The sequence below is a fragment of the Rhinolophus sinicus genome, chromosome X (assembly GCF_036562045.2).
Source record: "Rhinolophus sinicus isolate RSC01 chromosome X, ASM3656204v1, whole genome shotgun sequence".
In the NCBI taxonomy this organism is placed as follows: domain Eukaryota; kingdom Metazoa; phylum Chordata; class Mammalia; order Chiroptera; family Rhinolophidae; genus Rhinolophus; species Rhinolophus sinicus.
In genome coordinates, this window is record NC_133768.1 from 82,563,899 (window position 1) to 82,586,689 (window position 22,791).

The 22,791-nt window shown below is 44.0% G+C and overlaps 1 protein-coding gene and 2 pseudogenes across 1 annotated transcript; all 3 read left to right on the forward strand.

Annotated features, from left to right (window-relative positions):
* The first annotated feature begins 518 nt into the window (after positions 1-518).
* Positions 519-2,619, forward strand: SOWAHD (sosondowah ankyrin repeat domain family member D). The gene has a single exon (XM_019717024.2). It carries the CDS (start codon positions 1,075-1,077, stop codon positions 2,026-2,028), a length of 954 nt encoding a protein of 317 aa, XP_019572583.2. The 5' UTR covers positions 519-1,074; the 3' UTR covers positions 2,029-2,619.
* A 5,694-nt stretch (positions 2,620-8,313) lies between these two features.
* Positions 8,314-9,166, forward strand: LOC109437662 (ras GTPase-activating protein-binding protein 1; annotated as a pseudogene).
* Positions 9,167-19,978: 10,812 nt separating this feature from the next.
* Positions 19,979-20,093, forward strand: LOC141569770 (U6 spliceosomal RNA; annotated as a pseudogene).
* The last annotated feature ends 2,698 nt before the right edge of the window (positions 20,094-22,791 follow it).

The window sequence follows — 22,791 nt, forward strand, 5'->3', positions numbered from 1 at the left end:
ATGGGAGTGAGGGGGGCAGGAGGCAAAAGCTACCATTTATTGAGGGAAGGAACGAGCAAAGAGGATGCCAGCGTTAGGAGTAAAAAGGTAAAATATCTTCCTCTTTTAAAAGCCCCTCAGCTCTGAATTCACAGAAATCACCAGGTCCCCGAGGGAGACATCTCTGAAGAGGGCTAACTCAGATTCACCTGCACCTGCTTCTTCAAGCCAACCTAGGAGAAGTTAAAGAGGGGAAAAGAGGACGGAGCAAGGACCTGCGGGGAGGCAGGGGAATACCCCTATTCGGTTCCCAGGCAGGGCTTCTGCCTCGGCTCTTGTCTCGGGTTTCTCTGCAGCAATCCAGCGTAGCTCGGGACTCCGCGGGAAGGGTCCAGACGGCACAAAGGGCAGAGGAGGCGAACCCGCCTCACAACGGGCAGCCGGCCGCTTCTGTAAATGCTAGGCACGACACAAAGGCGGCTCGGGGACAAAGTGCAGGGCGACTCCTGAGGAGATAAGAGGGACGGCTAAGGAAGGGGGAGGGGAGCGAGCGCCCTGGAGCTCCAGGCTCTCGCTCTGGGCTTTGGCTGGCAGCCGAGCTCAGCCCGCCGGGGAGGGGGCGCTCTCGAGCCTCTTCACCCCAGCTGCTGCAGGGATGTCGAGAAGGGCTGCTGGGGCAGCAGGGCTGCTCCGGGCGACACTCTGGGCCCGCCTGCAGCCCTCTCTGGCGCCCGCCCCTCCTTTGCCCGCGGGGGCCGGGAAGCGGGGCTACCCAGCTCACCTGGCCGTTTGAGGCGGGCGGTCCGCGATCCCGGGAGCGGAGGTGGCGGCGGTACCCCGGGTGCGGGACAGGGGCTTACCCTGGGACTCCGCCAGAGCTCCCACCCCTCCACGCCCCCACGCCCTTGCTGCGGCCCTCCCCCTGCTAGCTCACTCACTGCTTCCCTCCCCTCCCCTCATTTGCTCCCTCCCTCCCTCCGAGCCCAATTGCTCAAGACGCTTCCTTCCCCAACACCAGCGCCAGTTCCTCTCCCAGTGGGGCCCGGGAAGGGCCGCGAACGCTAGACGCGGGGACCTCAGCGGAGCTGCAGGACCATGGCTGAGCCCCGAGGGGCCGCGACCCCGGCGCCCAGGGCCTCCCTGACACGGAGCGCTCTGAGCCTGCGAAGCGACCCGCAGCCCCGCCCCTCTAGAGTGGACGCCCGCAGCCTGGGCAGGTACCCGGGAAGCTCCGCCGCCTCCCGGGAGCCCCCCTTCCACGGCTCGCTGACGCTCTCGGGAGCGGGCTCGGGGCGCCGGCGGGGAGCGCTGAGGGAGTTGCTGGGGCTACAAGGGGCGGCTTCTGCCGGGTGGCTGTCAGAGGAGCGCGCTGAGGAGCAGCCCCCGGGTGGGCCGAACGGAGCGGGCGCCAGCAGACTGTGCCTGGAGCCCCGGGAGCACGCGTGGATACTGGCAGCCGCCGAGGGCCGCTTTGAGGAGCTGCGGGAGCTGCTGGAAGCGGAGCCAGGGCTGCTGCTGCGGAGCGACCCGATCACTGGCTACTCGGTGCTGCACTGGCTGGCCAAGCACGGGCGCCACGAGGAGCTCATCCTGGCGCACAACTTCGCCCAGAGCCGGGGGCTGCGGCTCGAAGTGAGCGCCCCGGGGAGTGGCGGCCTCACGCCCCTTCACCTGGCGGCCCAGCAGGGCCACGACCTGGTCATCAAGGTGCTGGTGGGCGCCTTGGGGGCTGACCCCACGCACCGCGACCACAGTGGCCACCGGGCCTGTCACTACCTGCGGCCCGACGCGCCCCGCAGCCTGCGGGAGCTGTCGGGGGCCGAGGACTGGGAGACCGCGGGCGGCTGCGAGCGGAACAACTCCAACAACAACAGCAGCGGCGCCGCCGCGTGGACGCTGAGAAAGACTCAGAGCACAGTGGGTGCGACGGCCATGGAGACAACAGCGAGAGCAGCGGCGTTGCCCCGCAAGAAGGATTCCACCAGCAGCCGGGTAGCGCAAATTCAAGGCTTTTTTCGTCAAATGTTCCCCTTCTTCAAGGACCGTTGAGGGAGACTTAGGCTGATAAGCGCGGAGGGACTGCCAGGCTATGGCGAGACCTCGGTCCTTGGTTGTCCCGGGTCCCACCGATGGGGCAGTACCTTGGACGTGGCCGAGTGCACCGGGCCTTCCAGGAGCAGATCACCTCGGTGGTCTGTCTCAGGTACCTGTCACAGGTCTCCTGCAGCCACTGGCCAGGAGACCCGGGGACCAGGGCCCCCCTAACCCAGAAGGAGCAAAGACTAAGCTGTCCTGGCGCCGAATCCCAAAAGGAGTTAGGAGCAGAAACGTGGTCCTGGTTGGGGGAGGGAAAGTTAAGCTTCCAGTAGCCATTTCTGAGCAGGCGGAAGCTCTGGGTTTATTAGGAAACATTTGCTAGAAGAATGAGTTAAGACTGTAAACCACTGATGCGGAGGAAGCGCATAACTTCAGGCTTCACTTGGTTATTAAGGGTCATTTTGTGCTGCCATAGTAAGCCCCCGGCACCCGGCTCCTGAAGCAACCACGCCTTACCGGTACCTTTTCTAATGTAACACGGATGACTTCTTAAGCATATTAAAGTGGAATTCTGTTTTCCTTTCGCATGACAAAGCTGTCCTTTGTGTTACTTTTTTTTTTCATTCACCACCTAGGGGGAAGCTTCCTACGTTTGCAGGGAAGAGGTCACCCACCCATGGCCATAACCTAGTGATCCAGGGCAGGCTCTGGACCTCATTCTCAGAGCAAATGGCAGAGATGTGCACTGAAGGAGCTACTTTCATCTTGGCTCTGAGTAGAGACCCACAATTTACTTACCTACTGGGCTCTTGAGCATCTAGGTCTGGCCTCTTGCACAAGTTTCCTCCTAGAGTAGTTGTCTGTATGGGGCAGAGAGCTGGTAAAAGGGAAAAGCTTCCTAATATATCTATCTGATATTTTGTGGTGATTCATGTCATTTACCTGGACTTCTGCCCACCAATGAGACACACTCGCTGGCACTTTTTTCCAAGATAGGGCTTTAAGCATCAGCACTGGTTTTTTAAGTTACATTTAATATACAAGTTGTAGTTTGGAAAGTTGTACCCATTTAGACGTAGAGCTGAAAGCAGGGAAGTGCAGTTGGAGACTAGGATTCCATGCTGCCTTAGAGAACAGTGTATTTTGAAAATAGTGCTGTATCCCTGGAGGCTTGGATAACCCTTGCAATGGACTGTTGTGTCCCCAGCCCTCCCATCGCAGTCCTTGAACACCAGGGAGTAATTGAGTCATCACAGAACACAGAAACACCACCTTGAGCCTATCCATCCTGATTTCCATCTCTGCTTGGCCAACCTGTTTACCCTTTTTTATTACTTCCTCTGTACCCCCAAATGATCCCACCTTCCCTTAATAACCCATTATTTTCTTCTCATCCATGAAGTGATCCAAACCCTTCCTACTGATGTTTTCAGCCTGTTCCATGTCGCTAGGAAATACACCTTAAACATATTTATACAGTGTAATTTAGCATTTCCTTTTTCTTCTTCTAAATGAACTTTGATGTTTGAAGGGAAGAGGGTGAGCAGTTCCTAGCTTCCGGCATTTGGTATCAGCAGCTGGCCTAACCCCTCTCCACCTTTTGTGCCCATTTTATAGATACAAATTGGTTAACTGATCCAGGATGGCGGTTTCTGCTCCACAACCTGCGTTTTGACAGCTGCCAAGGAGAGTTGGGCTTGGTGAAGGCTGTCATGGCAGGGCCTTCCTGCCACATGGCTAAATCAGCAGGTTTCTGGCTTGGAGGGAAGATTGGTGTGCACCTTTGCCCAACATTCAAAGGACACTTATAATAGTTGTCCCCTTTTCATAGACAAACTTTGAACCTAAGCATCTTAACTATTAGCAGATTTGGGGACCTGCAACCAGCATCCGCCTTGCTCTCCAAAGTGAAAACCAAGTCAGCTGGAAGGTTTGAGAGCAAATTTCATAGTTTTTCCCATAGTCACCTATTCTTCCCCACAGATTTTTCTCATCATGTGATATTGCCTAGCCTACCTCCTCCATGTGAAATTGAGGTTTGGCTGCAGGGGACAAACTCCCATGCTGAAAACTCTCCATGCCTAACATCAAGCCATTGGCATTTCTGGTATGCTCTTCGGGGCAAGAGTGGTATGCTTACACCAAGAGAACAAATTTCCCTGAGAAACTTCTTTCCAGGGGAGCAAAACAGAGTTAAGCAGATAATGCAAATCTGCATTCTAATGGAGCCTAGGGACAAGAAAAGGAGACCAAAGCTGGGATGTGGCTGGTAAACATGGGGGGGAGGGGTGCTGCACAGAGTGTAGGGCCTGACCCAGGCTGAAAGGTGCAGGAAAGGCTTTCAGGGAGGAAGATAATTCTTGACCTGAGGCACCGGGTGAGTGGGAGATGGTCACTGGAGAGGTGGGAGTGGCCTCCTGGCAGAGCCACTAGAGCACTAGAGTATGTATGGGTGAGCACAGCAAGTATCAGGAAATATAAGTCAGCCAGTTTGGCGGAAAGGTGGGAGCTAGAGAGTAATTAATAGCAAAGCTAGAGAAGTAGATGGGAGTCCAGATTCCCTAAGGGTCTCATATGTCATGCTAAAAGAGGACTATTGATTTTTACCTAAGGGTAGCTGGGAGCGATAGAAGGTTTCCAAGCAAAGGAGTAACATGAGATTTTAGAAAAATCACTCTGCCAGTCACATGGAGGATGGATGTGCCAGCAGAGACAACTGGGGAAAAACACGTCACACAAGGAAAGCGATTCTGGAGAAACTCTTCAAGAAAAGTCATTCTTCAGCTGAGACGTTCAAAGACCCCTATGGAGGGCAGTAGTTTTCAAACATTTGTTTCTTCTCCATAGCCTTTGCTCTAATGAAGCTTACCTCGAAGCCCCATGTATATAACTAACAAAAGCAGTCAGTGCTGGTCAGGTTGAAGCTGGGTTGGGACCTCCCCACCCCCTACCCAGCGGTCCCTGGAGCAAAATTCAAAACTACTGACTAGTGACCTTAAACAAATCATTCACCTCTGAGTTGCCATTTCCTCATCACCAAAATGGGAACAATACAATCTCCCTTGCAGGGTTGTCCTGAGGATTGGAGATAATATATGTGTAAGTCTAAAATGCTGCAGGACACAAAGGAAATAGGAAATAACAGCTGTTGTTTGGAAAAATTGAAAGGTGCTCCACAGACTCTTGTGGGTGTAACTATTTTATCTGCTGGCCTAGTCCAGGAGGAATCTTGTGGTCACCTGTATGGTATTATCCCATCTCTAAAATATGTCCACATTGATTGCAAGTTATTTTATCTGTGCCAGATGAGTGGCTGTTTCTCAAAGGCCCTGTTGGTTCTTCTGGTTGATGTTCTTCAAAATCGACATTCTTTTACTTTAGACATAATTGTATCAAGGTGCCTTACCTTGTTCTCAGGCCACAAAAGAAGTAAAAGCAGCAACTTAACAAGTAAGTACCTATAAAATATTAAATAAGTTAGATACTGTTTCTAGATAACGTCATAAACGAGTCAGAGCTAAACGTGAAATCCTTTGAAGAGAATAAAAGTATACAAGTCCTTTATCTCCTGACCACATTATCTGGAAATGCCTCCCTCCCATCCAACCCAAAATACCCTACATTCCACACCCAGCCTCTGTGTCTTCACTCTTTCTCTTCATTTTAACAAAGAAGCATGCCTGTCTCCTTTCAAACTTTAACTTATGCTCTCAAACCTATCTCCTCCCAGAGCCTTATTCCGCCAATTGTCCCTCTCCTGTGTCTTCAAGCTCACCCTCAGTTTAGTTTAGTGCAATAACATTTATTGAGTGCCTAGGAGCAAAGTCCTTTAAGTGACAAACAGACTCAAGTCAACCCCAGCCTTCCAGCCCAATCTTGTGACTCTCTTCATAGCCAACACCTCTCAGAGAGGTCTCCTCTCTTTCCTTACCTCCCATTTCCCCACCTCTTAGTCACTCCTCAACAATCCACATTCTGATTTCTGTCTCCATCATGCCAGCACAATTGCTTCCTCAAAGGTCTCCCATGATAACTTCCCATATGCCAAATGCAAGTCCTTAGTTCACTTCTTGGCCTCATTGGCCAAAGTTGGCTAGGTCTTCCACCTTGAAATTCTCTTCTCTAGTCTTCCATGAACTCCTATGGCTTTAGTTGCTGGTGTTTATCAGGCTGAAGTCCCAGAAACTTTCTTTTCACTTTACATTTTCTCCCTAAATCATTTCATCCCTTCCCTACTCACCCTTCCTCATTGTGCTGCAGCCACACAGCCATCCTTGCTGCTCCTTGAAACAACCATGTTCTTCTGAATTCTAGGATTCCTACATGCTGTTCCCTCTCCAGAAACACTCCTCCCTCTATTCTTCGCCCCATTCACCTGGCCCACTCCCACTCATTCTGCAGATATCAGTTTAAACGTCATCACCTTGGGGAAGCCTTCCTTGCCCCTCAGGTTAGCACCTCACTCATTCTGCTCCTTTTGATAGCCCTTGTCACACTTGAGAAATTATTCAAGGAGTTATTAGATTAATATCTCCCCTGCCCCCACTAGACTTAAATTCCATGAGGGCAGGGACCAAAGTCTGTCTTATTCACCATAGTATCCCGTTTCTGGTAAATGGAAGGTGCTCAAAAAATAGGTGTTGATTGGCAATGGAATCACAGATTTGACCTCAAAAGCATAAGCAACAAAAGATATGTCAAGGGGCCGGCCGGGTGGCTCAGGCGGTTAGAGCTCCATGCTCCTAACTCCGAAGGCTGCCGGTTCGATTCCCACATGGGCCAGTGGGTTCTCAACCACAAGGTTGCCAGTTCAATTCCTCGAGTCCCGCAAGGGATGGTGGGCAGCTCCCCCTGCAACTAAGATTGAACACAGCACCTTGAACTGAGCTGCTGCTGAGCTCCCGGATGGCTCAGTTGTTTGGAGCTTGTCCTCTCAACCACAAGGTTGCCGGTTCAACTCCCGCAAGGGATGGTGGGCTGTGCCCCCTGCAACTAGCAACGGCAACTGGACCTGGAGCTGAACTGCGCCCTCCACAACTAAGACTGAAAGGACAACAACTTGAAGCTGAACGGCACCCTCCACAACTAAGACTGAAAGAACAACAACTTGACTTGGAAAAAAAAAAGGCCTGGAAGTACACACTGTTCCCCAATAAAGTCCTGTTCCCCCTCCCCAATAAAAAATCTTAAAAAAAAGAAAGATATGTCAACTTGGCTAGCCTACAGTCCCACCTGTGGGCAGCCCACACCTGTGAGGTCCTATCTGCCCTTCCTGAAGGCCTGCCTTATAAGTTCCCAATTTGCCTAATCTGGCCCCACCATTGCAGAAGCCAATTCCTTGCAATAAATCTATTAATATATATCTCCTACTGGTCCTGCCTCTCTGGTTGAACCCTGACTCATACAAAAAGCAACCATGTTACTCCAAAATTATAAGTTTGTGATCAGATTAAAGTTTATTCAGATGGAACACACCTAGTGCCCAGATCTTGGCTCCTAATACCGTTCTCCAATAAAAGGAACCAAAGTTCCTTGGTTCCTTGGAGAAATTGCTGAGTCTAGGGCTGGGGAAGTATTGAATTATAACGAAAGTGTAAAATAAATATCCATAATTTCATTTTGATATAAAGAAATGATAGAATAAACAAACAAATAGGGAAGAAGATACAAATCTCACATGCAGAAAAATTCCAAATAATTTATGGAGATACTCCTCTGTTAAAGAGGAGGAGCGTAAATCCCTGCCTATTAAGAAAGAGCTACACATTGTAACTTCCTTCCAAAGAGTACAGTTGGGAAGGGAGAAGAATGAGTACCTTTGTAGTGGAGAAACCTGACCACTACTACTTTAGCCAGGTGATCAAGGTCAATCTCAGCAGTGATAAATCATGTTGATAGTATATACCCTTGATGTGATCTGATAAGAATGGCATCTACCTCTGTGATCTTCCTCCTCAAAACTTATAACCTCAGTCTAATCATGAGAAAAACATCAAACAAAATTCGATATTGACCAGTACTTCTCAAAACTGTCAAAGTCATCAAAAACAAAGAAAGTCTGGCAGAGCAGTTGCATGAGGGGTTTTTGCTTTCTGTAATCCTGTGGAGCAAAGCTCGTTCCTCTCCCACTCAGCCACACAGCACTGTGCTGAACAACTTGTGTGACTCTCATTTACTCCTACAATGACCCAATGAAGTAGGTACAATGATTTTCCTCATTTTACAGTGGACTTGGAGGCTCAGCGGTAGAGTGGCATGGTCAAAGGCATACAGACAGTTGAACTGACCAAATAAATTGTTATGTACAAGCCTAGTCCCCTGCTGGTTGGGTGGGAATTTGTGTGAGACAGCATTACACACTGCTGAACCAAGCCCCAGACATGCTACAAAGATTTTATGGAAAGAACTCTTCTTATGTTGATGGGGAACTGCATTCAAATGGAAAGCCAGCAGATGCAGTCTATGGATAGAAGGAAATCTATAGTAAAGTGATGTCACAAAACTTCACCAGTAGCCACACTAACATTCACCATGTTGATGCTCATGCCACTCTGAATGATGATGTGATGGTCCAGGTGATGGGGTTCCTCTCTAAAAACAACCAGATTTTGAGGAGATTCATGCAGACATTTGTCCTTGCTCCTGAGGACTCGGTTGCAAATAAGTACTACATTCACAATGATATGTTCAGATACCAAGATGTGGTCCTTGGTAGCTTTGCCACTGAGCCTCAGGAGGAATCTGAGGAAGAAGTAAAGGAACCTGAAGAAAGACAACAAACACCTGAGGTTGTACCTGATGATTCTGGAACTTTCTGTGATCAGACTGTCAAAAATGACTTGGAAGAACATTTAGAAGAACCTGTTGCTGAACCAGAGGCTGATCCTGAACCAGAACCGGAACGAGAACCTGTATCTGAAATCCAAGAGGAAAAGTCTGAGCCAATATTGGAAGAAACTGCCCTGAGGATGCTCAGAAGAGTTCTTCCCCAGCACCTACAGACATAACTCAGACAGTGCAGGAAGACTTGAGAACATTTTCCTGGGCATCTGTAACCAGCAAGAACCTTTCACCCAGTGGAGCTGTTCCAGTTACTGGGATACCACCACATGTTGCTAAAGTACCAGCTTCACAGCCTCTTTTATCTTAGTGAGTCTAGCCAAGGGTTTGTCATATATGGACTTTATTATGTTAAGGTACTTTCCTTCTATATCCATTTTATTAAGTGTTTTAATAACAAATGGATTTTGTCTCTTGTCAAACGTTTTTCTGCATCTATTGATATAATCATATGATTTTTGTCCTTTATTTTGTTTATGTGATGTATCACATTGATGGATTTGCGTTTGTTGAACCATCCTTGTGCCCCTGGGATGAACCACACTTGGTCGTGATGTATAATCTTTTCAATGCATTGTTGTATTCGATTTGCTAGAATTTTATTTAGGATTTTTGCATCAGTGTTCATCAGAGATATTGGTCTGTAGTTTTCTTTTTTGTGTGTTGTCCTTACCAGGTTTTGGCATCAGGGTAATGTTGGCCTCATAAAATGAGTTACAGAGTATTGTCTCTTCTTCAATTTTTTGGAAGAGTTTGAGTAGGATTGGTATTAGATCCTCTTTGAAGGTTTGGTAGAATTCACTAGTGAAGCCATCTGGACCGGGATTTTTGCTTTTGGAGGTTTCAGATGACTGATTCAATTTCCTTACTGTTGATCAATCTATTTAGATTTTCCAGTTCTTCGTGATTCAGCCTAGAAAGTCTATATGTTTCTAAGAACTTGTCCATTTCTTCTAGGTTATTGAATTTGGTGGCATATAGTCCTTCATAGTATTCTTGGATGATCCTTTGTATTTCTGTGGCATCCATGGGAACTTCCCCTTTCATTTCTGATTTTGCTTATTTGTGTCTTTTCTCTTTTTATCTTAGTGAGTCTAGCCAAGGGTTTGTCAATTTTATTAATCATTACAAAGAACCAGCTCTTTGTTGCATTCAGTTTTTCTATTGTCTTTTTGTTCTCTATTTCATTTAGTTTTTCTCTGATTTTTATTATTCCTTTCTTCTGCTGACCTTGGGTTTCATTTGTTCTTATTTTTCTAGTTCTTTAATGTGTAACATGAGGTTATTTATCTGGGATTTTTCTTGTTTCTTGGGATAGGCTTGTAATGATATAAATTTCCCTCTTAAAACTGCTTTCGCTACATCCCCCAAATTTTGGTAGGATGTATTTTCATTCTCATTTGTTTCTATATATCTTTCTTTTTAAACTTTTATTTATTTAAGCGTATTTTTCCAGGACCCATCAGCTCCAATCCAAGTAGTTGTTCAATCTAGTTGTGGAGGGCACAGCTCACAGTGGCCCATGTAGGGATCAAACTGGCAACCTTGTTGTGAAGAGCACTGCACTCTCTCACCAGCTGAGCTAACCAGTTGCCCTTCTATGTATCTTTTGATCTCTCCTCTTATTTCGTCTCTGACCCAGTCATTCTTTAAAAGTATGTTGTTTAATCTCCACATATTTGTGATTTCTCCTGCTTTCTTTTTGCAGTTGATTTCCAATTTCAAAGCCTTGTGATCAGAGAATGTGCTTGGTATTATTTCAATGTTCTTAAATTTGCTGAGGTTAGTTTTATGTACCAATATATGGTCTGTCCTTGAGAATGTTCCATGTACACTAGAAAGGATTGTATAGTCTGATGTTCTAGGATGAAGCGCTTTTTTCCCCCCCCGCCTTTTAGCTGTAATGGAATCAGTAAATTCCCTCCTGATATAACATGGAATATGTTGGTAAGCGGCTGTTAGGTTTCTAATACTATAATCCAGAAAAAAAATTGGGCTTCAACTGGAATATCTATTTTAGTAGTGATGTATTAGACGTATGTACTACTCAGAACGTATGTACTACGTCTGTAAGATATATGCTAATATAGGGCAGCCTGAATATGTTATATTCTTGTGTCACTAAAATACTTTTAGAGACTTAAGAGTGTTTGCAATAAGCACTCAATAAACTTTAATTTTTAAAAAATAGCCATTTCCCCAATGGAATGTGTTTCATTATTACTAACATTTGATATGTTTCATTCATTTGGGATACTTCTTACTTATTTTCTACACGTTTCAAAAGCCTTTCAGGAATACAGGATTTGATAAAGAGTTTAAAGGCAGGAAAAACCCAAATTATTTCCTTTTTGAGAGTCATAACTACCTTCTGGTGTGGAGAAACTGCCACTAGAAAAATTGACAATTTTGATTTTGCCTGGTAATATCCATAACTGAATAAAAGGTGTTAGTACAGGTTTTTTTTTCTTTTGATACACAAAACGATTCTAACACCGACTGTTTTTATCAATGAAATGTAAATTGTGAGATTTTTTTCTTGTGTTTTTTTTTTAATTTACTGGTGGAACAGTTGTTAGTAAAATTACATAGATTTCAGGTGTACAATTCTGTATTACATCATCTATAAATCCCATTGTGTGTTCAACACTCAGAGTCAGTTCTCCTTCCATCACCATATATTTGTCCCCCTTACCCTCATCTCCCACCCCCCAGCCCCCTTACCCTCTTGTAACCACTAAACTATTGTCTGTGTCTAGAGTTTTTGTTTCTCATTTGTTTGCCTTGTTCTTTGTTGTTTTTGGTTTATATACCACATATCAGTGAAATCACATGGTTCTCTGCTTTTTCTGTCTGACTTATTTCGCTCAGCATTACACTCTCAGGATCCAGCCATGTTGTCACAAATGTTCCTATATAATCTTTTCTTACCGCCGAATAGTATTCCATTGTGTATATATACCACAACTTCTTTATCCATTCATCTATCGAAGGACATTTTGGTTGTTTCCATGTCTTGGCCACCGTAAACAAAGCTGCAATGAACATTGGAGCACATGTGTCTTTATCTCTAAATGTTTTCAGATTTTTTGGGTAGATACCCAGGAGAGGGATTGCTGGGTCATATGGTAATTCTATTCGTAATTCTTTGAGGAACCTCCACACTGCCTTCCATAACGGCTGCACCAGTCTGCATTCCCACCAACAGTGTATGAGGGTTCCTTTTTCTCCACAGCCTCTCCAACACTTGTTACTATTTGTCTTGTTGATGATAGCCATTCTGACTGGGGTGAGGTGATATCTCATTGTGTTTTTTATTTGCATTTCTTTGATGATTAGTGATGTTGAGCATTTTTTCATACGTCTATTTGTCATTTGTATGTCTTCTTTGGAGAAATGTCTCTTCAGGTTGTCTGCCCATTTTTCAATTGGGTTGTTTGTTTTTTCATCGTTGAGTTTCATGAGTTCCTTGTATGTTTTGGATATTAGCCCCTTATCTGAGGTACTGTTTGCAAAAATCTTCTCCCATTCAGTTGGTGGCCTCTTTATTTTGTCGATGGTTTCTTTTGCTGTGCAGAAGCTTTTAAATTTCATATAGTCCCATTTGTTTATTTTAGCTTTTACTTCCCTTGCCTATGGAGTCAAATTCATAAAATGCTCTTTGAACCCAAGAACCATAAGTTTAGTACCTATGTTTTCTTTTATGCAGTCTATTGTGTCAGGTCTTATGCTTAAGTCTTTGATCTATGTTGAATTAATTTTGGTACATGGTGACAGATAGCAGTCAAGGTTCATTCTTTTGTACGTGGCTATCCAATTCGCCCAGCACCATTTATTGAAGAGGCTGTCTTTTCTCCATTGTGTGTTTTTTGCTTCTTTGTCAAAAGTTATCTGTCCACATTTATGTGGTTTTATTTCTGGGTTCTCAATTCTATTCCATTGGTCTATGTATCTGTTTTTCTGCCAATACCGTGCTGTTTGATTATTGTAGCCCTGTAGTACAAGCTAAAGTCAGGAAGTGTGATACCTCCAGTACTGTTCTTTTTCTTAAGATTGCTTTGGCTATTCGAGGTCTTTTGTGGCTCCAAACAAATCTGATGATCTTTTGTTCTATTTCTTTAAATAATGCCATTGGGATTTTGATGGGGATTGCATTAAATCTGTATGTTGCTTTGGGTAATATGGCCATTTTAACTATGTTGATTCTTCCAATCCATGAGCACGGAATGTCTTTCCATTTCTTTGTGTCTTCTTCAATTTCTTTCAAAAATGTCTTACAGTTTTCAGCATATAGTCCTTCACATCCTTGGTTAAGTTCATTCCTAGGTATTTTATTCTTTTTGCTGCAATTGCAAAAGGAATTGTTTTTTGTATTTCTTTTTCTGAGATTTCATTGTTAGTATATAGGAATGCAATGGACTTTTGTGCGTTGATTTTGTAGCCGGCAACTTTACTGTATTCGTTGATTGTTTCTAATAGCTTTTTGGTGGAGTCTTTAGGGTTTTCTATATATAGCATCATGTCATCTGCAAAGAGTGATAATTTAACTTCTTCATTCCCAATTTGCATGCCTTTTATTTCTTTCTCTTGCCTGATTGCTCTGGCAAGGACTTCCAACACTATGTTGAAAAGCAGAGGTGATAGGGGACAGCCCTGTCGTGTTCCTGAACATAGAGCAAAGGGCTTCAGTTTTTCTCCATTAATTATGAGATTAGCTGAGGGTTTGTCATATATGGCCTTTATTATGTTAAGGTATTTTCCTTCTATACCTATTTTATTAAGTGTTTTAATCATAAATGGATGTTGTATCGTGTCAAATGCTTTTCCTGCATCAATTGATATAATCATATGATTTTTGTCCTTTATTTTGTTTATGTGATGTATCACATTGATGGATTTGCGGATGTTGAACCATCCTTGTGCCCCGGGGATGAACCCCACTTGGTCGTGATGAGTAATCTTTGTAATGCATTGTTGTATTCGATTTGCTAGAATTTTGTTTAGGATTTTTGCATCTGTATTCATCAGAGATATTGGTCTGTAGTTTTCTTTTTTTGTGTTGTCCTTACCAGGTTTTGGTATCAGGGTAATGTTGGCCTCATAAAATGAGTTGGGGAGTACTGTCTCTTCTTCATTTTTTTGTAAGAGTTTGAACAGGATTGGTATTAGATCCTCTTTCAAGGTTTGGTAGAATTCACTAGGAAGCCATCTGGTACAGGACTTTGCTTTTGGGAAGGTTTTGGATGACTGATTCAATTTTGTTACTGGTGATCGGTCTGTTTAGATTTTCCAGTTCTTCATGGTTCAGCCTAAGAAGGCTATATGTGTCTAAGAACTTGTCCATTTCTTCTAGGTTATTGAGTTTGGTGGCTTCTGCAACAGGTAGACAGGAAGAGGTCTTTCTTTTGTTTTCCAGTACGTGTTCATAGAATGTTTTATTTTCTCTCCTACTGCAGCCTTTTTTTTCTCTCTCACATGGTAGTGCTATGTTTTTTCTGTACTATTCCAGCTTCTCACCCAATGGGAGGATTCCCAGGGAGACGGGCTTCTCCTCTGTTAATAGTTCGCCTGGGTCACAGGGCACAGTGTCCCTTGAGTATGCAGAGTGCTTTTGAAGTTCTCAAGCTCATCCTGTACCAGATTCAGAGCCTGTATGTTTCAGCAGTTCTGTTTACTCCTGCAGGGATCTGCCCAGATAGGTGGGGCCAGTGGTGGGGTGAGTTGTGAGAGGTGGCCCATAGCAATGGCGGCGACCACCACCACAGCCGGTCCTGCTTCCACAGCTCCCTCCCCTTTGCCGGAACTAGTTGGGCTGCAAATCTGTGTCTCAGGTCCACAGTTCTCAGAACAGCAAATGTTCTGTTCTTTTGATCTGACACTGCTACTGTTCCGCTTCTAGCACTGGGCAGGTGGGGGCGGGGCGAGCTCCAGGAGGGTAGGGAGGGGGCAGCTAGTCTCAGTGCCTAAGGCTCCGTTCTCTGCTCGGCAGTGAGGGCTTAAACCACCATTTTCAGCCTTCTTCCCTCAGTCTTTGCTTCGAGGTCTCTGCCATGAGCATTGGGTTCAGCCGTGGTATATGCTTCCCCCTCAAACCTGTGGGCCATAAGCAGAGCTCTAGCAGTCCGAGTTCTTCCCTCTCCCGCAGCTGCGGTAGCTCCGGGATGCATCGAGCTCAGAGCACTGAGCTAGGTCTGCGTCCTGCGCCTGCTGGGCTTCGTCTCCGCACTTCCCCCTTCCCTCCTCCCCTGCTCGCGCGATTCGCCCACCTTTAGGTGAATTCAGTAGTGGGCCTCTTCGTCTTGCCTGTCTGCTGTGCAGGGAGTCCTTTGTGGAGTTATAGTTTTTCGATTAGTTGTAAATTCCAGGGAGACTTATAGAGGCTCACCTCACGCCGCCATTTTGATGGTTTCCGAGATAGATTTTAAATGTCTAGAATGCAAGTGATATGCTGTCTTGAATTGTTAGTTTTATTGTTTTGAAGTAGAGTATTTTTTCATGTTTAATTTATATTTATAAAAATTTAACAAAAGAACCCTTCCCCAAACCCCACAATTCGAATAACACAAAACCAAAGCAAAACTGTTGCACCTTCTATTTTCTTTTATTCCAGTCTTGGCAATTATTTAACAGAAAAATTTTTTTTAAAAAGTCTAGACTTGTTTTTTCAGGTTCAGAGTATGTTGAGAATTGTAGAATCCCTCTTTCACTTTGTATGTCTTCTGTTCATTTGTTATACCTTATTCTGAAATTGAGTCTCAAACTGGAAAGCCTTTGAGGACAGATGCTTCTATAGAGGTCCTTTGACCTAAATAGTTCAGCATTTGCATTAAGATTTATTTTGTAATCTAATCAGAATCCTAATCATAGCCCACAAGAAGGAATGTAATTTTAATATTGGACTTAGCTGATGTGCTCGAGTGTCTGCTAGTTTTTTTTTCCCCTTTAAATCATAGCCATATGGTAAATTTTCTAGTTTGTTATGGTTCTCTTTTGTTGATGGGCATGCAGTGGGTGTTTCTTGGAAATGGCCAATTTTTATTAAAATATTTCTGGAAGAAAAAATAAACAAGGAAAGTCTGAGACACTATCACAGAGAAGAGGACCTAAGGGGACATAATGACAATATGAAAAGTGATATGCTGGATGGTATCCTGGAACAGAGAGAGGATATTTGGTAAAACCTAAGGAAATCTGGAAAAACTATGAACTATACATCTCTGTATTGTCTTCTCAATTTTTCTGTAAATCTAAAACTGTTCTTAAAAATAAAATCTATGGGCTAGCCAGGTGGCTGGAGTGCTGTGCTCCTAATGCTGAGATTGCTGGTTCGATTCCTACATGGGCCAGTGAGCTGCACCCTCTACAGTTAAGATTGTGAACTAGACCTGGGCTGTTGTGTGTGCTACCTTGGGCTATCATGTGCCCCCATGAGCTCCCCGTGGCCAATGTAAGTGTCCGGCAGCCATCACCAGCGATGACCGGGGACCGACTGCCTCAGCCCAGGGGAGCTCAAGGCTCATAATACCAGCATGGGCCAGGGAGCTGTGTCCTACACAACTAGACTGAGAAACAACGGCTTGAACCAGAGTGGAGAGGGGGGGTGGAAGAAAGGGGGAGAAATCTATTAAAAAAACTAAATCAGGAAAAAAATTAGGTAAACAGATACTTCTGAATATGAACTCCGTACAAGTTTCAAAATTAGGAGTCATTCCACTCTTTCCATTTTTACTTAAATTTAAAAGCAAGTCTTAGTGATTTAGGTGGCGATTTGTTGACCCTCCATTGGCAGTGACTGTCCTATGCCCTAATCAATGCTAAATCAATGCCAAATGAGTGGCTTTTCTCCCCTCAGAGGTATCAGCAGGTAGTCCCCCAGTAGATAAGCTCACCTTCTATTTTATCAAAAGATAGCAACTATCTAAAAAGAATTTGGTCTACTTCCTGCAACAAAATCTATGGACTGACTTGCATGTGCACCCATTTTTCCCCCTCTGCTCCTGTTATAACAATAACAGCAGCTACCATTTATGCAGTGCTAATTACCTGCCAGGCACAATGGTAAGCATACTACGTGCATTACCTCTTCTAATCATCAGACCAAATTTATGACATAAGTTCTCATAACATCCCTGTTTTATAGTTGAGGAAACAGAGACTCAGGGAGAGTAAGTGACTTGCCCAAGATCTCACAGCTAGGTGATAGAACCAACTGTTCCAACCTAGATATTCTGACTCTAGAGTCTGAACTCCTAACTCCTAGGCTCTCCTCTATAAGACAAATCCCTGGTCCTATTCGACTCATCCCTTCCCAGCCCTAGGGAGTTTTGATCCATTGACTATTGACATTGACACCTCTGTCTTCCTATCTGTCCCTCTCTTCTCTGTTCTTCACATCATTATGCAAACAAGCTGTCACTCCCAAGCCAAAATAAAACCCCTTCACTAACCACTCAGATACCTCTAATTCTCTCTTGACTTGCATATCCACAACACAACTGTCTATTGACTATCTTCACGTGGAAGTCTTACAGCCATCTCAAACTAAATGCATTGACCCTTGAACAATCCGGAGGTGGAGGGGGGGTAATTGCACTGACTCCCAAGCAGTCAAAAATCCAAGTGTAACTTTTGACTCCCCAAAAACTTAACTGTTAATAGCCTGCTGTTGACTGAAAGTCTTACCAATAACAAAAAATCAACACATATTTTGTATATGTACTATACAGAGGGTACCAAAAAATGTATACACATTTTAAGAAAGGAAAACCATATTAAAATTGTAATACTCAATATATATCAATAACAGATAACAAAAGATGAATACAAGTTACATTTGACTTCTGCAATTACAAGAGGTACTAAAAGTGGTTACTATCAGTGTCCAGACACTTCTGATTACAGCGAACAACTGCTTGAGCAACGTGACCAAAGTGTTAACATCTCTTAAAATGTGTATACATTTTTTTGGCACCCCTGGTATATACTGTATCCTTACCATAAAGTAAGCTAGAGGAAAGACGATTTTATTAAGAAAATCATAAGGAAGAGAAAATACGTCTACAGTATTTATTGAAAAAAAGTCTGCGAATAAGTGCACCAGCACAGTTCAAACCCATATTGTTCAAGGATAAACTGTATATCCAAAACTGAACCCTTGATCCCTCTGCACTCCCACCAAAAATTCTTCTCAGTAAATGACACCACCATCCACCCTTTTACTCAAGCCAGAAACTTGGGTGCCATATTTGCAAACTCCCTCTTCTCTCCCTCCCTACACTCAGTCAATTGCAAGTCTTGTAGATTCTACTAAATCTCTCTTACCTGTCCATTTGACTCCATCTCCACTGCCTCTGCCCTAGTCCAGGTCACCATCATTTCTCACCTGGACTACAAACCACAGCCTTTTACTAGTCTCTGCTTCTAGCATACCCCATCCCACCGCCCCACTTCAACCAGTCCAATCTCAGCAGTCCACTGCTAACCTTGGTTATTTTTTTTATAGGAAATTTTTATACTTTTTTTTTTATTGAGGAATATTGGGGAACAGCATATTTCTCCAGGGCCCATCAGCTCCAAGTTATTGTCCTTCAATCTAGTTTTTGAGGGTGCAGCTCAGCTCGAAGTCCAGTGGCCATTTTTCAATCTTAGTTGCAGGAGGCTCAGCCCACCATTCCACCATCCCACGTGGGAATTGAACCAGCAACCTTGTTGTTGAGTGCTTGCGCTTTAACCACCTGAGCCATCCAGCTGCCCCTCTGGCAGCTCAGAGGCAGCTCGTTGTCTTTAACCTAGTTGTGTAGGGTGCAGCTCACTGGCCCATGTGGGAATTGAACCAGCAACCCTGTTGTTCAGAGCCCACGCTCTAACCAACTGAGGCATCAGGCCGCCCCCCTTGGTGATTTTTTACACCCATACCGAGTAGGCCACTGTCCAATTTCAAACCCTTCAATATTTCTCTGGGCCTCAGGGTAGAATCCAAGCTCCCTCTTAAGGCTTAGAGTCTCCCCCATGAACTGGCCCCTGCTTATCTCTCCACTCTCATCCTTAACACCCTCATCACTACTTCCTCTCAGCACTCTCTCCCACCACCTCCCAGTATGTCCCCTTTCTACACTCTTGCCACACAGAGTGACTTTCAGTTCCCTCAAGTCTCCCAGCTTTCTCTCAAGTGGGCCTTTTTTCAGTCTTTTCCTCTGCATAGGATATGACCACTCCACACTCCACCCCCAGACCTAACTCCTCTTCAGCCTTCAGGGCTCAGCTTGCCCTCCCATGTACAGGATAGGTTATCAAGGATCTGTACCTTTATCACCAGAGCACTCAGCACTAGGGGTGCAACTGTCTGCACACTCATCTGCCACCCTGTAAACTGTGAGCCCAGGAAGATAAGAGATTATTTATGTTGCTCACTGCTGCAGCCCAGCACCCAGAACCCAACACTTAGCACTGTGTCTGTGGAATGGACAAGTGGGAGTTGGAGGCAGCTGACCTTGAATTTACATCCACAGGCCACGCTTTCTGATTAAACTAATAGTTGTTGTTTTGTAGCTCATTTGCCTTCCGTTCCCATGTCCTCCTCCCATTGGTGAGCCCTGTGAAACACTTTTTCTAATGAACACCATATCAGACATATTATACATTTAGAGAGTAACAAATGTGGCATTAGAGGTTCATGATTTTAGAAGTAACTTCCTCATTTCAAATGGAAAAAAAACCTGAAGTCCCGAAAGCTGAAGTGGTTTGCTAGGGCCACGCTAGCTGTATCTAGAAATATGTGAGTTCAGAATACTTCCCTTGACTCCTATAAATACTTCTCTCTCACTGCGCTTATAACACTGTATTATGATGGTGTACATGTCTATGTGTAAAACTGGGACTCAGCCTCAGATTTGTCGATTCCAGTACTCTGTCCACTCTCTTATACCATGCTGTGATGGATTAAAGACGACCACAAGTTCTTTGATACTGTTCCCGATGGCAGGTGTGGTCTATATTCCCTTCCCTTGAATCCAGGTGGGTTCTGTAACTGCTAAATAAAATACAGCAAAAGAGGCATAGTAGGCAAGGCCTGAACTGAAAATGTGATTCCTTCTAAAACTTTATTAAGAACTTCAAGATGGCAGTGCTCACTTCGGTAGCACATATACTAAAACTGGAATGATGCAAATGATGCATGAAGATTAGCATGGCCCCTGCAGAAGGATGACGTGAAAATTCATGAGGCAGTCTATGTTTTTAAGCCACGGAGGTGTAGTGTACAGCACAGAAAATATAGTCAATAATATTGTAATAACTTTGCATGGTGACAGTTAGTTACTAGACTTAGTGTGGTGATTACATCATAAGGTATATAAATGTCGAATCAGTATGTTGTACACCTGAAACTGAAACTAATTGCTATTGTATGCCAACTATACTTTTAATTTAAAAAATTAAAAAAAGAATGTCAAGATGGCAAAAGCAGAGAATCAAACTAAGCACAGAGCCCTGTGTAAATACCTATCATTGCACTTATAACATTGCATGATAATTAGTTGTCTATGTGTCTATCTCCCCGACTAGATCAGTGTTTTTTAAACTACAGATGCAGCCTATTAGTGCATCATAAAATCCATTTTTTTATTATTAGTTTCAGGTGTACACAACAATGTAATAGTTAGAAATTTATACACCTTACAAAATGATAACCCCCTCCCCCAATCTACTACCCCTCTGACATCATGTATAGCTGTCACATTTCCACTGACTCTATTCCTTATGCTGTACTCCACATCCTGTGACACCCTACAAAATCTTTTTTTTTTAATGTTTTTTTTTAAATTAAATTTATTGGGGTGACAATTGTTAGTAAAATTACAAGGAATATACAAGGAACTCATGCAACTCAACAACAAAAAAACAAACAACCCAATTGAAAAATGGGCAGAGGACTTGAAGAGACATTTCTCCAAAAAATCTTTACAACATTATTGATTACATTCCCCAAATTGACTTTCGTATCCCCGTAGCAATCTTGTGGTTACCGATTGTGCTTTCTAACCCCCTCATCTTCTCCCTCATCCCCAACTGCCCTCCCATCTAGCAACCCTCAGTTTGCCCCATAAAATCCATTTTTAATGAAATAGAATAAACTAAAAATACAACACTGTATTGCACACAAGTATTAAATCAAGAAACTTGCAGGAGTGTGTGTGTGGCCACTGCACACACTGTGAGACTCCTAAGGGCAGCATCCATGCTTAGCCTCTTCACCACTATATCCCCAGCAGCCAGCACATTGTTTGGCATGTACATGTTCTATAAATATTTTTTAAATTCATGAATGTTATTCTTGACTGTTCCTACTTGGAGACGAACATCCTCATCTTCTTATGACCCTTTACTGGTTCCTAAGAATAGTGCTGGGCTCCAGACTTCCACTTCCTCCACAAATGAGTTTATTTGTTACAGCAGTTTATTTGTTATCCCTTTACTTTCAATTTTCAGCTTTCAGTTTGGGCCTGAATATCTACACTAGTGTGAGCTTTCTGTTAACACTGCCTGCTGAAACAGAAAATGTCTACCTCTCCCCAGTCCATTTGGGAAAATAAAAAGGGAGGAAGAAAGGAAGGAAGGAATGAAAGGAGGGAGGGAGGAAAAAGAAAGAAGAAAAAATATACGTTTACAGTTTTACACTGAGAATTCTGAAAGATGAATTGCTACCATTTACTAAGTCCTGACAATAGATCAAATACTTTTGACACTCGTCTCATTTAATGGTCGCAGTCAGCCGTCTGCAGCACAGTATTAACCCCCATTTCACACACACTCAGGGAGATTAAGTAACTCCCCTGATGTCATCTAGATAGTAAGTGAAAGGTATGCGATGAGCTTTCCTTGTCACTCTGCTGCCCCACACAATTAGCCAAAGCACCTAGATGGAAGGTTGTGCTAAGATCAGATAGCCTAGAAACAGTACATTTTCTCTGTCAACCTATATAGACACACCTTAAGGAATCAACCCATATAGACACACCTTAAGGTCAGTGTTTATGATGTATACATCATAGATAGCTTGTGGGCACAGAGCCAGTAGCGCAGTTTCCAGGCTCTCGGCCTCACGTGGAAAGGTGCTGGCTCAGGTAGTAAATGGCCATCAACTGTGATTGGATGGCCATCAGCTATGACTAGTTGGCCATCAGCTGTAACCAGTGAGCCATTGGCCACTAATATAACTGCTGTGGCTAAGCTAGCAGAAAAATGGGAGCTAGCAAGAAGATGGTGGCTGAGCCTGCAAGAGCAGATTGCAGAGAAGCGGATTGCTAGCAAGTGAGATTGTTTGGCAGAGACAGCTGGATGGTGGATTGAGGATAGTGTGCCTCCTGCCTCCTGTGTCTCCAACCCAGCCGCCAGCGAGACTATAGTGGTGTGACTCCCCTACCTATGGCTCCGTGGGTGTTCCTTTTTGGCCTCACCATGCCCTGCGTTCTTATGTGGGGAGTTGGTACCAGAGACCCCGCAGACTGCCCCGCATGACAGAGTTCAATAGCTTTTGGTGATTTGTAAACATACCAGGAACTCGTTCTCCCATCAGCATGACTCCTTGAACGCCACACTTGAAAATGCATATGTTGAAACTATATAGAGAGAACCTTAAAGACTTCACCAAAAAACTATTAGAACTGATAAATAAATTCAGTAAAGTAGCAGGACACAAAATTAATATTCGGAAGTCTGTTGCATTTTTATACATGAATAACAAACTATCAGAAAGAGAAATTAAGAAAACAATCCCATTTACAATTTCATCCAAAAAAAAAAAATCTAGGAATAAATTTAACCAAGAAGGTAAAAGACCAGTATTTGGAAAATTATAACACATTGAAGAAACAAATAAAATGGAAGAATACACTGTGCTCATGGATAGAAAAAATTAACATCATTAAAATGTCCATA